General features: G+C 38.5%; 1 protein-coding gene across 3 annotated transcripts in view; it reads right to left on the bottom strand.

Annotated features, from left to right (window-relative positions):
- arhgef10la (Rho guanine nucleotide exchange factor (GEF) 10-like a) overlaps window positions 1–14,404 on the bottom strand; it is a 389,757-nt gene that overhangs the window by 314,849 nt on the left and 60,504 nt on the right. For all 3 annotated transcript variants that reach the window (XM_057845783.1, XM_057845784.1, XM_057845786.1), the window contains one exon: window positions 7,522–7,701. In XM_057845783.1, the coding sequence (XP_057701766.1) occupies window positions 7,522–7,701 (180 nt within the window). The remainder of the gene's footprint in view (window positions 1–7,521; window positions 7,702–14,404) is intronic.

The raw sequence follows: 14,404 nt of genomic DNA, 5'->3' as shown, positions 1-14,404 counted from the left end.
GGAGAGGGATTGTAAGGCTTTAACCAATTAAAAAAAGGCTCCAAAGGCTGCCAAAAATCACTCTACTCATTTTACGCTGCCTTTTAGCTCTCTATATAGGTAAAACGGCGCCATTACAGATTGAGCGCGACATTGCGTGAGTGGGTCGTGCAGCGCATGCCTTAACTGCGTTAAATATTTTAACGTGATACAATATTAAAAAAAAATAATTACCGCCGTTATCGGGATAAATTTGATAACCCTACCTCTAAGTCTAAACGAAAGACTCTGGATGAGTGTAACATATTATGTCTGTAACGTTAAATACAATTAGAAAACGATTTACTTAAAAAATATATATACAGTATATTAAAAAAAGGCATGTCCGATATTTTTTTGCCGATTCCGATACTTTGAAAATGACGTGATCGGACCCGATCGATCGGGATGCCGATCGATCAGGACATCTCTAGTTACAGTTGTAAGAACTGCTCCCGTTATTCCACAGTTTCCCTTCTGTCTACTTTCGTCAAAGTTTTAAAACTATTTCATCATTTAAAAATAGATTCAAGACAAGATTCTGCCGATTTAGGAGTATTTTAGATAAAAAGTTAATTAGGTTCGCTACAACAGAGCCTTTTAGAGAGGTCTACTGCTTTAAGATGGCAGCTGTTTACTTACTCCGCAAAGTCTGTCATTTCGCATCTCTGTTCGATAATACAAGTTCTAACACCGACGTCGTCTGTCATTTTGCATCTAGTTCTACATATCTATGATATCTACTGTAGCTAGAGATGTCCCGATCAATCGGCATCCCGATAATAGATGGCAATATTTAGTCACAATATACAAAGTCACAAGTCTTTCTATCCGTGGATCCCTCTCACAGAAAGAATGTTAATAATGTAAATGCCATCTTGAGGATTTATTGTCATAATAAACAAATACAGTACTTATGTACTGTATGTTGAATGTATATATTCGTCCGAGTTTTATTCATTTTTTTCTTAATCCATTGCCAAAATGCATATGACCGGTAAAAATTATCGGGAATGATTGGAATTGAATCGGGAGCAAAAAAAAGCAATCGGATCGGGAAATATCGGGATTGGCAAATACTCAAATTAAAATGATCGGGATCGGATCAGGAGCAAAAAAACATGATTGGAACAACCCTACTATATACACTTTATGTTGAAGGTCATAATTTTTATTGGTTAAATATACAAAGAAAAGTACAAATATTGGTTCTATGGCAGATTTTCATAAATGTGCAACATTAGCGCTGCCTGCAAAATGCCTTATCAAAATGCCTTTTCTTTTGAAGTGAACGGCATTTCTAAACCTGAAAAGATAGAAATGCCAAACGTTACACACAAAAACGTTTGTACAGTCAAAATACTAATAATGAAATACATAAATAAATCAATAAATAAAATTTCTGGCTCCGTGGCAACCTTCACGTCGGGGAGTTTTGGCAAGAAATTCTAGCCACTTTCACCCCTGCTTTAGACATTAACAGGTCACTTGTTGTTGATTTTGGGACATTTACAGGTCACTTCCTGTTGATTTTGGGTTACTAAAAAGAAAGTGACTCAACAATGTCCCCAAATGAATTGGACGTGACTCAAAAGAAACAGAAGGTAACCTGTAAATGCCCAAAAATGAACAGGAAGCGACCTGTAATGCATAGGCGGAGATTGAGAGGATGCCTAATACACATGTGTGTCGAGCTGTACAAATTGTCAAAAGTGAAGGAAGTAAAAAGCTTCAAAAACTAAGCACAACTGCCTTGTTTTTCTTGCAGTTTGTAAAGCTGAACAACTGGACTTTTAGTTAGGACAGAAAACGTCATATTATTAAAGTAAAGTAAAATATAAGATATTGTGAGGTACAATAAGGTACTGTTTATGTGTCCAAAAAAGACGAGACAAAATGGCGGATGAGACTCCAGCGTGGTTAAAGTCGAAATGGCGTAAGTCGAGTGCGTCGTAACCCGGGACTACCTGTATATCCGAAGGTAAAGTATTCTTCTGCGACTTTATTTCGTAACGCTGGCTGATGGTTCACAATGACTATGAACTAAGATCATCATACCTACCAGTTATCCTATTATATCAGCTGATATTGGCTGATCTTGAAAAAAGTCGATAAAATATTATCTCGGTACATCGGTCGGCCAATACAGTTGGGCAAATAAGTATTTAGTCAACCACTAATAGTGCAAGTTCTCCCTCTTGAAAATATTAGAGGCCTGTAATTGTCAACATGGGTAAACCTCAACCATGAGAGACAGAATGTGGAAAAAAAAAAAAACAGAAAATCAGTTTGATTTTTAAAGATTTTATTTGCAAATCATGGTGGAAAATAAGTATTTGGTCAATACCAAAAATTCATCTCAATACTTTGTTATATACCCTTTGTTGGCAATAACAGAGGCCAAGCGTTTTCTGTAACTCTTCACAAGCTTTTCACACAGTTGCTAGTATTTTGGCCCATTCCTCCATGCAGATCTCCTCTCGAGCAGTGATGTTTTGGGGCTGTCGTTGGGCAACACGGACTCACAACTCCCTCCACTGATTTTTTATGGGGTTGAGATCTGGAGACTGGCTAGGCCACTCCAGGACCTTGAAATGGTTCTTACGAAGCCACTCCTTTGTTGCCCTGGCTGTGTGTTTGGGATCATTGTCATGCTGAAAGACCCAGCTACGTCTCATCTTCAATGCCCTTGCTGATGGAAGGAGATTTTCACTCAAAATCTCTCGATACATGGCCCCATTCATTCTTTCCTTTACACAGATCAGTCGTCCTGGTCCCTTTGCAGAAAAACAGCCCCAAAGCATGATGTTTCCACCCCTATGCTTCACAGAGGGTATGGTGTTCTTCGGATGCAATTCGGTATTCTTTCTCCTCCAAACACGAGAACCTGTGTTTCTACCAAAAAGTTCTATTTTGGTTTCATCTGACCATAACACATTCTCCCAGTCCTCTTCTGGTTCATCCAAATGCTCTCTAGCGAACCACAGACGGGCCTGGACGAGACACGTGACGGTTACCGGTTTCACGGTTTACCGTGGTGTGAAAACGTCGCGGTTTCAAAACCACTAAAATTTTCTGTCAGACCGCAGTACGGTATTCGCTATTTTTCATGTGTCAAAAATGCAGACTGAAGTGGCTTGGCACGGCAGCGCTCACCCCCTCCCGTTTGTTGCTGTGTGTGAAAGTGACGCTATCGGCTAGACAGCCAGTGAACCCAAAAACAAATACTCCAAACATAAAGCGTACATTTCTTAAATTTATTGAGCTCTCAAATCATGGTAAGTGGAATATACAAAATGAATACATTTAAAACATTGTACAATTGTATTTTTCCATGTGTGAGTAGCTTCAACAGATTAGCACCATGAAAAGTTTGCCAAAAACAAAACACACATTTTCCTTCCAAATTCAATATACAAACTAACTAAAAGCTTACAAAGACGAATGTTAGCCTAGGCTTAGCTGGGAGAGCAACTTCGTCGAGTGTTACAGCCGCAGAGTGAGAAAACAAGCTTGATTCGCTTGAATGAAGGGGTAAAGGGGATAGCATCAAAGATCGCTAATTGCGAAGGATACTCTTGCCCTAAGCACAAATCCACGTTAGCGGGATCAAGGGGAGGTCTCACTCCCAATGTTTTTTTTGTTGTTTTGTTTTGTTTTTTTGTTTAGATGAAACCTTTCCACAACAATATTTACACTTTAAACTAACTTATACATTTTTAACTTATTAACTTATGAATTCTTTGTTTTTTAACACATAGGCATGACATCATGTAGACTAGAGATGACACAGTGGCTGAAAATGGCGAAACTTCACTTGAGCTTTTCCACCCTGAAAAAAAAGTCATGCAGTAGAATTATTTTAATTTTTATTCAGAAGTGTTTTTACTTTTTTATGGAAATTATTTTGTTCTTGCTCTAATCTGGAGCAACTTGAGCTGTGGCTGTGGGTTTAGTCTATAAGTTATATTTATTTCAATTTTATTTAAAATATATATTTTTTTAGGGCTGTCAAACGATTAAAATTTTTAATCGAGTTAATTACAGCTTAAAAATTAATTAATCGCAATTAATCGCAATTCAAACCATCTATAAAATATGCCATATTTTTCTGTAAATTATATATATATTCTGTAAAATAAATTGTTGGAATGGAAAGATAAGACACAAGATGGATATATACATTCAACATACGATACATAAGGACTGTAGTGGGCATTTCACTCTATTGTCATTTAAATCTGTCTATGCTGTCCTCACTCCGAAGCGTCTACTTTTTCCAAAGCTAGACAGCTAGTGAACGACGCCTTAATAATTAGACTTCTTCCTTTTTCATCTGATTTATTAATAAAATGGCCTCAAACCATTGTCCTCTTTAGACCGTCGTAAAACTACAAAAAAAAAGTACACAAGCATTGCATTAGCAACAAGGTTAGCTTAGCACGCTATACAGGTTCACTAAACATAAACAAAAAGCGTCTCATACAAAAAATATAACATTTTGCTTACTAACATAAAGCCTTTCTTTACAACAACCATACTTACGGACAAATCTTGTCCAAGGATCATATAAGCACAACATTATCAGCCCGAGACGTCGTGCAGCCATAATGAACTGTCAAGAAAACAATAAACCATGTCGCAAAGCGACCACAAGAGTTCGCTGTTGGACAGCACAAAAAGCCTTGGTGTAAAACTTACCAAAAGGCAGAATACTTTCTGAGCGGGACATGTGCGTTAATTGCGTCAAATATTTTAACGTGATTAATTTAAAAAATTATTTACCGCGCGTTAACGCAATAATTTTGACAGCCCTATTTTTTTTTTTATTGATAATTTATTTTAACAATATTTTTTGTTCCAATTTGCAACTATGTTCTGAACATTTTTTTTTTAATCCTGTTCAATGGAATTTTTTTTTTTTTTTTAACCCATACATCTCAAAATAACACATTTTGGAGCTATAATTGCAATACCGTGATACCGTGAAACTGCGGTATTTTTGCCCACGGTTATTGTACCGTCAAAATCTCATACCGGCACATGCCTAGCCTGGACGTGTACTTTCTTCAGCAGGGGGACACGTCTGGCAGTGCCTGACGTGACACCTGACACCTGACGGGTGGAGTGACGGCAGCTGTCAGCAATCACCATCACCAGCCTACTTAAGCCAGCCAGAGCTCCACCACGTCGCTGGATCGTCTCTTTCAGTTCACTGTTAGTGCCTTCTCGCGTTGTGATTACTTCTGTGTGGATTCATCTGATCATCGACCTATTTGCTCTGTTCCAAGATTTCGTCTACGCCTTGTGTTTTTGGTACCTTTGCCCAAGACGCTCAACGCCACAGACTCCACAACTCTGCTAACATTAAACTACTTGAACTTAGAGCCTCACCATCTCACGTGCCTGTTTTGGGGTTTCTCTGCCCACGACCGTAACACTGTAGGACATTCACGAGGTCCCCCCGTGTGGTTCTGGGATTTTTGTTCTCCGTTCTTGTTATCATTTTGACGCCATGGAGCCCCAGGTCCAGGGAGATTATCATTGGTCTTGTATGTCTTCCATTTTCTCATAATTGCTCCCACAGTTGACTTCTTTACACCAAGCATTTTACCTATTGCAGATTCAGTCTTCCCAGCCAGGTGCAGGTCTACAATTTTGTCTCTGGTGTCCTTCGACAGCTCTTTGGTCTTGGCCGTAATGGAGTTTGGAGTGTGACTGACAGGTGTCTTTATACCGCTAATGAGTTACAACAGGTGCCATTAATACAGGTAACGAGTGGAGCCTCGTTAGACCTCGTTAGAAGAAGTTAGACCTCTTTGACAGCCAGAAATCTTGCTTGTTTGAAGGTGACCAAATACTTATTTTCCACTCTAATTTAGAAATAAATTCTTTAAAAATCAAACATTGTGATTTTCTGTTTGTTTCTTCACATTCTGTCCCTCATGGTTGAGGTTTATCCATGTTGACAATTACAGGCCTCTCTAATCTTTTTGAGTAGGAGAACTTGCACAATGGCGTACCGCACGCAGGCTATTTTTAGACCGTGACGTCGCATCATAAAGCGGAAGTAAAGCCGAAGTGGGACATTATAGACCCGCCCTCGCATAGACCCAACGTAATTAGTGCTACTTTTCTCCGGTAATCTTTCAAAAACGAACATGCCGATCACGCATTGCTTTTTTGGAACTTGTAGAAATGACTCTAGACATTACGACACATGTAGGATGTTTTCTTCATACGTTTCCGGAAACCAAAAAATGTGAAGACCGAATCAACTTGCGCCGACTTTAACACCAGCTCGGCAAATCCATTCATGTTTCATATGCAGTAAACATTATGTTGGGTTGGCATGGTCTTTCAGAGGACAAAGAGGTAAGCCATTTTTATATTTTTAACTTATTTTTTTAGCGTAACATTGTGCCGTACTTATATATATATATTTATATATATAAACAACTTTAGTAAGGGGGAAGTGTAAATAAATTATAGGATTAAGATGTCTTATCAATGAAAAAATTAAAAGTGTTCGTTGGCTGTCACTGAGTAGCATTTGCGATCGCTACACAAAGCTAACTAAATTACCCCCAAGAACGGTAAGACACGTAGGACAACCAGAGGATATAAAAGAAGGACAGGGCTAATGGTAAAAGATAGCTTGTTGAAACAGGAGAATGTCATTGTCAGTCGCGTCGATAAAAAAAGCTAAAGCTATGCTTGGGTCGGCTAGTTTTTTTTTGTCTTTTTCAGCCTTCAACACTAAAGCCATCTCTTTAACTGAACATTTTTATGTTCTTCCACATCTTTGCCAGTCAATTTGGCACCAGGCACATCATTGTCAGAGAAAATTGGTAGGTTTAGCTCTGTAAACATCTCCTTCGTACACGATTTCCATTCATTTCCTATTAGGAACAAACGGTGCCTTGTTCCTACTTAGCAACAGTAGCTAATTACATGAATATTAATGAGCGGAAGTGACGTGTGGCATGCGGTACGCCATTGGTGGTTGATTAAATACTTATTTGCCCCACTGTATATCACTTGACGATCGGTTGACCTTTAAAATGAACCACAGGTCTTTATGTAAAAATGATGTCAGCACTAAAATGAACCCCCTCTGAAAACTGCAGTGATTTAAGGTGAGGTTTGTAGCAGCACATTCAAATGCTTTCCTTTTACTTTATTCCATGATGAAAAGAAAAGGTCAATCCCATCCACAACTTTTTTTCTTACTTTTTCCACCGAGGCCTCATTTGGCGCTCGGACAGCAATAAAGCAGCGCCGCATGATGCCCAGCTGAGAATTACAGGCTTGAACCCTTGGCACTGATGGACAAATAATGAGTGGAACTAATGGGCGCAGAGTTCCACAGTAAAAAAGCCCGATGAGGGAGTTCATTTTAAGACCAGAGTGGAAGACCACTGACAATAAAATCTTAAACCTGCAGCTCACTTGAACTATGGCAGAAGAAGAATGAAACGACAAATGCAAACAAGTACTGACCGAGGCCACGAACAAGTCTCCGATTTTCTCGCAGCTGTCCCATTCGGCCACTCGGGACGCCAGCGCAATCTGGAACATGGAATGGCAATGCGTAATCTCCCGGACTCGGTAAAAGATGGGCCGGATCTTGCGCGGACTCAAAATGCGTGGGTCGGCCTCCAGCAGAGGTTTGTGGTATTCCTACGAAGAAAGTATCATGGAATTCATGAGAAGCGCAATTACTTTCACCATCTTAAGTTAAATGATGTCTGATCCATTTGAATTGGAAATTTTGGTTCACGACACATGTTAACTTTGCGGTATTTATGTTCAACAGCAGCTTAAGTCAGGTCAGAAAGGATGAGGAAAAACTCATTTCTATAAATCTCTAAAATGCTTGAGATTTGTACAATATTCCTAGAAAATCACAATGTTCTATCACTGCTAAGCTATTTGAAGAACGGGCGCGCAGGCTATTCATGTCATCCCTAGGGGCTACCTGCTGCCTCCAGTCTAATTTGTGCAACTGAAGCGTGACAGTAGAGTTTATTTTTCCTCTTTGAGGTCAGACCAGGGCGCTTGATGTGCATGTGTGAGGTTTTGAAGCACTCTAGTACATAAAATGACCGATCTCAGCATCTTGAAAACTACAGACAAGGGGTATTCTGCTAAATACATATTCATACATTTTTTTGGAACACTAAAGTATGTACTTTTAACAAGGGCTGTCAAAATTATCGCGTTAACGGGCGGTAATTTTTTTTTTCTAATTAATCACGTTCAAATATTTGACGCAATTAACGCACATGCCCCGCTCAAACAGCTTAAAATGACAGCACGGTGACATGTCCATTTGTTACTTGTGTTTTTTGTCTCCCTCTGCTGGCGCTTTGGTGCGACTGAATTTATGGGTTTAAGCACAATGAGCAATGTGTAATTATTGACATCAACAATGGCGAGCTACTAGTTTATTTTTTTGATTGAAAATTTTACAAATTTTATTAAAACGAAAACATTAAGAGGGGTTTTACTATAAAATTTCTATAACTTGTACTAACATTTACAAGTCTTTCTATCCATAGATCGCGTTTACAGAATGTTAATGTGAATGCCATCTTGTTGATTTATTGTTATGATAAACAAATACAGTACTTATGTACAGTATGTTGAATGTATATACCATCTTGTGTCTTATCTTTCCATTCCAAAAATAATTTACAGAAAAATATGGCATATTTTATCGATGGTTTGAATTGCGATTAATTATGATTAATTAATTTTTAAGGTGTGATTAACTTGATTAAAAATTTTAATCGTTTGACAGCCCTACTTTTAACGTTATTGGTGGGTGAGGCTACATAAGGGTTTGACAGAATTCTTCACCAAAGTATTAATCTGGTAGAGCAATTTTAATGCCCCTTAAACAGCCAGCAGGTGGCAGAAGTGTATTAAATGCACTCTGCAAGTGTCAGTAAAAGAAGGGAGTTGGAGGACAGATGTCTTGTGAAAAAATGGTGAGAAGTGAACGATAATTATTAGGGCTGTCAAACGATTAAAATTTTTAATCGAGTCAATCACTGCTTAAAAATTAATTAATCGTAAATAATCGCAATTCAAACCATCTCTAAAATATGCCATATTTTTCTAGAAATTATTGTTGGAATGGAAAGATAAGACGGATATATACATTCAACATACTGTACATAAGTACTGTTTTTGTTTATTATAACAGTAAATCCACAAGTTGGCATTAACATTATTAACATTCTTTCTATTAAAGCAGGGTCCCCCCAGGATTGATAAATCTAAATTCCAGACTTTTAAGACCTTTTTAATGCCATTTCAACTGAAAATTAATACTTTTCTTGCACCCATTATTTAGATAATATTGAATCATATTAAATAAATAAAGCACTGAACATCAAATTTAACCTCAATTACTAAGTGTGTTTGAGAAAAGAATGCACATTTACTGAAGATACAATTAAAACACATTTAAATATAAGGTCTTTCAGATTTTTTTCCCCCAGGATAAAATGGATTTTACACTATTTTTGTAAAGCAACTTCAGAAATTACATTTGCAATACAACAGGTTTCCCTTTTAAGAGGACCTAGTCAAGGTGGTAGGTTGGTGATTGTCAAGTTGGTCACCTTAACTCTAAAGTGCTTGGGAAAATCTTGCAATTGGCAGTGAAAGTTTAAAAAATAGCCACTAAATGGCAGTGGTTTACCAGTAGTTACCACAAAATAAAAAAGCTACACATGACCATTTCCCTTGGTAATTGTTTTTTTCTAATCACATTACAAGAAGTATTCAAAACACATGTTAATCCTTTGTTAGCTATTGAAGACATTTCTTTTAATCAGATAGAGAAAATCCATGCTCTTATTCAATCAAGAAAAACATTTAAGTATACCACCAGGAGGTGTTTTACTATCACCTACATTATAATTTGCCTATCACCATGCCATGTTATTCAAATCAACGTTACCCCGCACTCGTTCCAATAATAGTGTCAACCGTGTTGTGTATCTGAGGGTGATGGTGGATCTACGACTCCGGTTTATCCATGTTAAGGCTAGTACACCTGCCAATACCCCATTGAACATGGCTAACTCTTGAGTTAAAACTACGAAATTCACATTCATTCGAAAGGCAAACCGTGCAGAAATACATTATTGCATCTAACACATTTTAATTGGAGAAATTGGCAACTTACTTTGAAATGTTAAGCAGGTCCACTGCCTTCGCATGACCCATAAACTGCGACCCAAAATATCTGGATGCGACTTGGTCGCTGATCCACTACCTCACATGCTGGTCCAACTGTTTGGACTTGGTTGTCTTGTTGAGGCTTTCGTCGAACATAACAACTATGGCATCTGAGCAGTTCCTTACGTTAGCGCACAGTAATGTGCGACTGCCTGCTGTTGTGATGTTGATGCTAATGATGCCAACAGCGCGTATGCACGAGGTGCATCATGATTTGTAGTGCAGCGCATCGTAAAAATTCTAAGCGTCATCTTCGTTATGGATTAAAAAAAAAAAACTTCGTCACGGATATAATTTAGGTTGCACTGAAATGTTCTTCAAAATTAAAACCACGGTGAAAAAATTCCAGACTTACGACAGCTAATTTAATACTTTTAATACCTTTAATAATGGAAAACTAAATCCAATGCTTTTTTAATACTTTTAATAACCCGCGGGTACCCTGTAAAGTAAAGATACACGATGATATCGGTCGCCGATAATTATCGGCCGATAATGGCAATTAAGACGTCACACAGATAATCCAGATAATAAAAAATTCAACCGATAATGCAATCCGATAATTATATACTTGATTTAGCCTCCAAATGTGCACAACCGAAGAATTCAGCACGCCGCCTCCTCAACCCCTCCCCTCTCTGAAGCCCCTGAGGGAGGAGGGGTTGAGGAGGCGGAGTTACACGACAAGAAATAGTTGAACATTATGGCGGCTGTTACTAAAAAAACGACGCTGTCGCCATTTGCGAAACATATACCGCAGAACTTCCACGAGGCCGAAAGAAAGCGTCCTCATTCAAAACCACTAACCCAGCATCCATTTAAAACTGCATCACAAAGATTTTTGGAACGAATACCAGGCTGCTGCTGCTAGCGGGAATGCTAAAGCTATTGTAAACACTAAGTTAAACTAGGGGCTTGTGACGATACAGAGTCGGGTTGTTTGGGAAAGCAGCCCAAGGCGGGTGGTAAACTCGCATCTAAGGCTAAACACCGGCACGACTGGAGACCGATAGTCCGCAAGTAGCCGTCTTCCGACGGAGCCCGCCGCTCTGGCCGGTCCGGCAGGCCGCCGCCGCCTCGCCGTCGGCGGGGCGGGCAGAGCCCGGTTCCCCGGCTTCAGGACCTCCGGCGAACACCCCGGTTTCTCGAGCGTTCCCTCACGGCGTGTGAGCAGAGCCAGGCCCCGAATACACCGCGGCAAACCGGCCGGATTATCCGGTACGAACGTAGCCGCCGCCGAGACGAGACACGATTTTTTTTTTTTTACCGAAATGACCCGAGAGCCAAAGCCCTGGATAAAAAAATAATGCAGTTTATACGACCACCATTCTTCATGAAAAACATGCCAATCACATTTTCACCACTACATTTGGAAAAGTGATGTCCAGTAAGCAAGCTTATCATGACGGCTCAGTGGTTAGATGATAATTTAAACATAGAGAAAACGAAGTCAGCCCGTCAATAATGCATTCAGTATGTAAAATAACGAGCGGTCAGATGACTTTGTAATGCTGCCTTTATTTTCGGCTTAACAAAACTCAGGCACAAAACAACACGCACGGACATGCGAGCTCCAACTGCATCCAAATAGTACTGCCGTTTATCAGTTTAGCTGCTGTAAAGCGAATGTCGCGACTCGTGAGTGCCGCAAATGTAAACAAAGCGCTGCAGAATGGGTACATGACATCTCGCTCTTTTGAGTTAGTCATTTTCACAGTGTGCAACAAAGCATATAACATTAGCAATCCATTTTCAAATTAATTTAACTTATTTTTCTGCTCAATTACAGTCACAGTAGATAATCTAAACTTATTGGCACTTATTAACACTTATTAATTTAAATATGCACATTCCTGTTGTAATGAAATAACAATAATATTCTGTAGCCACAAATATTCAAAATCTTTTCTTTATCCAAGTTTTTTTTAGGATTAAGTATAATAATGTATTGCTTAAAATAAGGCTGTTAAGATTATTTTCAGCTAGCTATTTTTCTTCCAAGAAATCTGAGAAATGCACCTGAAGCGCTGGCAGATAATTTAACTTATTTCCAATAGATTTACACTTAAAACTGACTAGTTTTAAGGAAGTGTGTTTTGCAGTGTATTAATGTTATGTTAGGAATGGCTTACTTTTAAAGGCATTTTTGTGCAACTTAGGTATTTACTCTGTAAGTAATTGTTGCCAAAAGTTTACCATTACACAATGTCAGACAATGTCATTATTTAGATGTTGGAATTGACGACTTGTTCATATTTTATGTTGAAAAGAAAAAAGAGCAATAAATTATATTTTATATTCTTTTGTTTAAAATTTTACATAAATCTTTTAATAGAATTATCGGCTTGACATTATCGGTTATCGGTAGGAATGAGGAGGAAATTATCGGTTATCGGTATCGGTTGAAAAATGTATTATCGTGCATCACTACTGTAAAGGGATCCAAGGATAGAAAGACTTGTAGTTCTTAAAAGATAAATGTGAGTATAAGTTATAATAATTTTATATTAAAACTAGGGTTGTCAAAATTATCGCGTTGACGGGCGGTAATTAATTTTTTAAATTACGTTAAAATATTTGACGCATTTAAAGTACATGCCCCGCTCAAACAGATCAGAATGACAGCACAGTGTCATTTCAACTTGTTACTTGTGTTTTTTGGTGTTTTGTCGCCCTCTGCTGGCGTTTCGGTGCGACTGATTTTATGGGTTTAAGCACCATGAGCATTGTATAATTATTGACATCAACAATGGCAATGGAAATAACAGCGTGTTGAAAAAAAGATCAATTACTACCTTTCTTCCCCACATTGCTTCCCACGATATTTCTAATCGTAGGGAGAGGGATTGTAAGGCTTCAGCCAATTAAAAAAAGGCTCCAAAGGCTGCCAAAATTCACTCTTCTCATTTTACGCTGCCTTTTAGCTCTATATATAGGTAAAACGGCGCCATTACAGATTGAACGAGACAATGCGTGAGTGGGTCGTGCAGCGCATGCGTTAATTGCGTTAAATATTTTAACGTGATCAATTTTTTTTAAAATTAATTACCGCCGTTAACGGGATAAATTTGATAACCCTACCTTAAGCCTAAACTAAAACTGTAACGTTAAATACAATTAGAAAAGGATTTAATTAAAAAATATATAAATATTAAAAAAAGGCATGTCCGATATTTTTTTGCCGATTCCAATACTTTGAAAATGACGTGATCGGACCCGATCGATCGGGAAAAAGCACACAGTAATGCCCATTATAGTGTCATGTCATAGTTATGACTGTCTTATGACGCCGCTGTGAAATAAAGTGTTACTTAATAACCCAAATAAAATCCCCCCCAAAAAATCGCACTGGACTATAAGCCACAGGATTCAAAATGAAGTAAAAAACTAGCGGTTTATTGTCCGAAAATTACGGTACGGCATTTCGATATTGTGATATAAAATTGCCCATATCGCAATAAGATTTTTTTCCCATATAGCACAGCACTATTTGTTGAAAACCAATTTTAAAGGCCTTTTTCCATTCCCAGAAGAGTAGGTCTTAGTTTCACTCTCAGTCTGGTTTCAGTCTAGTCTCAGTCATGGTCTTGAGCACAAAACTACAATAGACTATCACCATCATTGGCAGGAAACTCTGTAAACTACAAAATTGGAAGCGGTAAAAATCTACGTTTGTGTGTGTGGGGGTTTGTGTGTGTATGTGTAAGCAACCAATAGTTTAGCCAACAAAGCAAAGAGTTGTTTATCTCCCAATTGACAAACACTCCACAAAATAAGAGAAACAAAAAGTTGATTCAAGTGATTTCAACTTGTTTGGAAGTGATGCCTAGTGAGGCGTAAAAGGTAAACACCTCGAGGTGAACTCACTGAGATGTTGATAAAGCCTCGCGGAAGCAGCCTGGCACATGTCTTCAAGTGGACATAATGTGTGCCAGGCTATTGAAGCAAAAGTGGTCCCTTTCTTTGTATTCCTGGCAATTTTCTCCCTCCAAAAAATCCATCCAGCGGTAAAGAACGTCACAACCTTCAGTGTCTAATTGGCCTTGTGAACACATCGCCTTTTAGCACACGATTGGACGCCGTGACAAGACGGACGTTTTTCCACTGAGTTGCACATTGCAAAGTGTCC

Source organism: Corythoichthys intestinalis, chromosome 9, assembly GCF_030265065.1.
Source record: "Corythoichthys intestinalis isolate RoL2023-P3 chromosome 9, ASM3026506v1, whole genome shotgun sequence".
In the NCBI taxonomy this organism is placed as follows: Eukaryota; Metazoa; Chordata; class Actinopteri; order Syngnathiformes; family Syngnathidae; genus Corythoichthys; species Corythoichthys intestinalis.
This window is presented reverse-complemented; position numbering and strand designations above follow the sequence as displayed.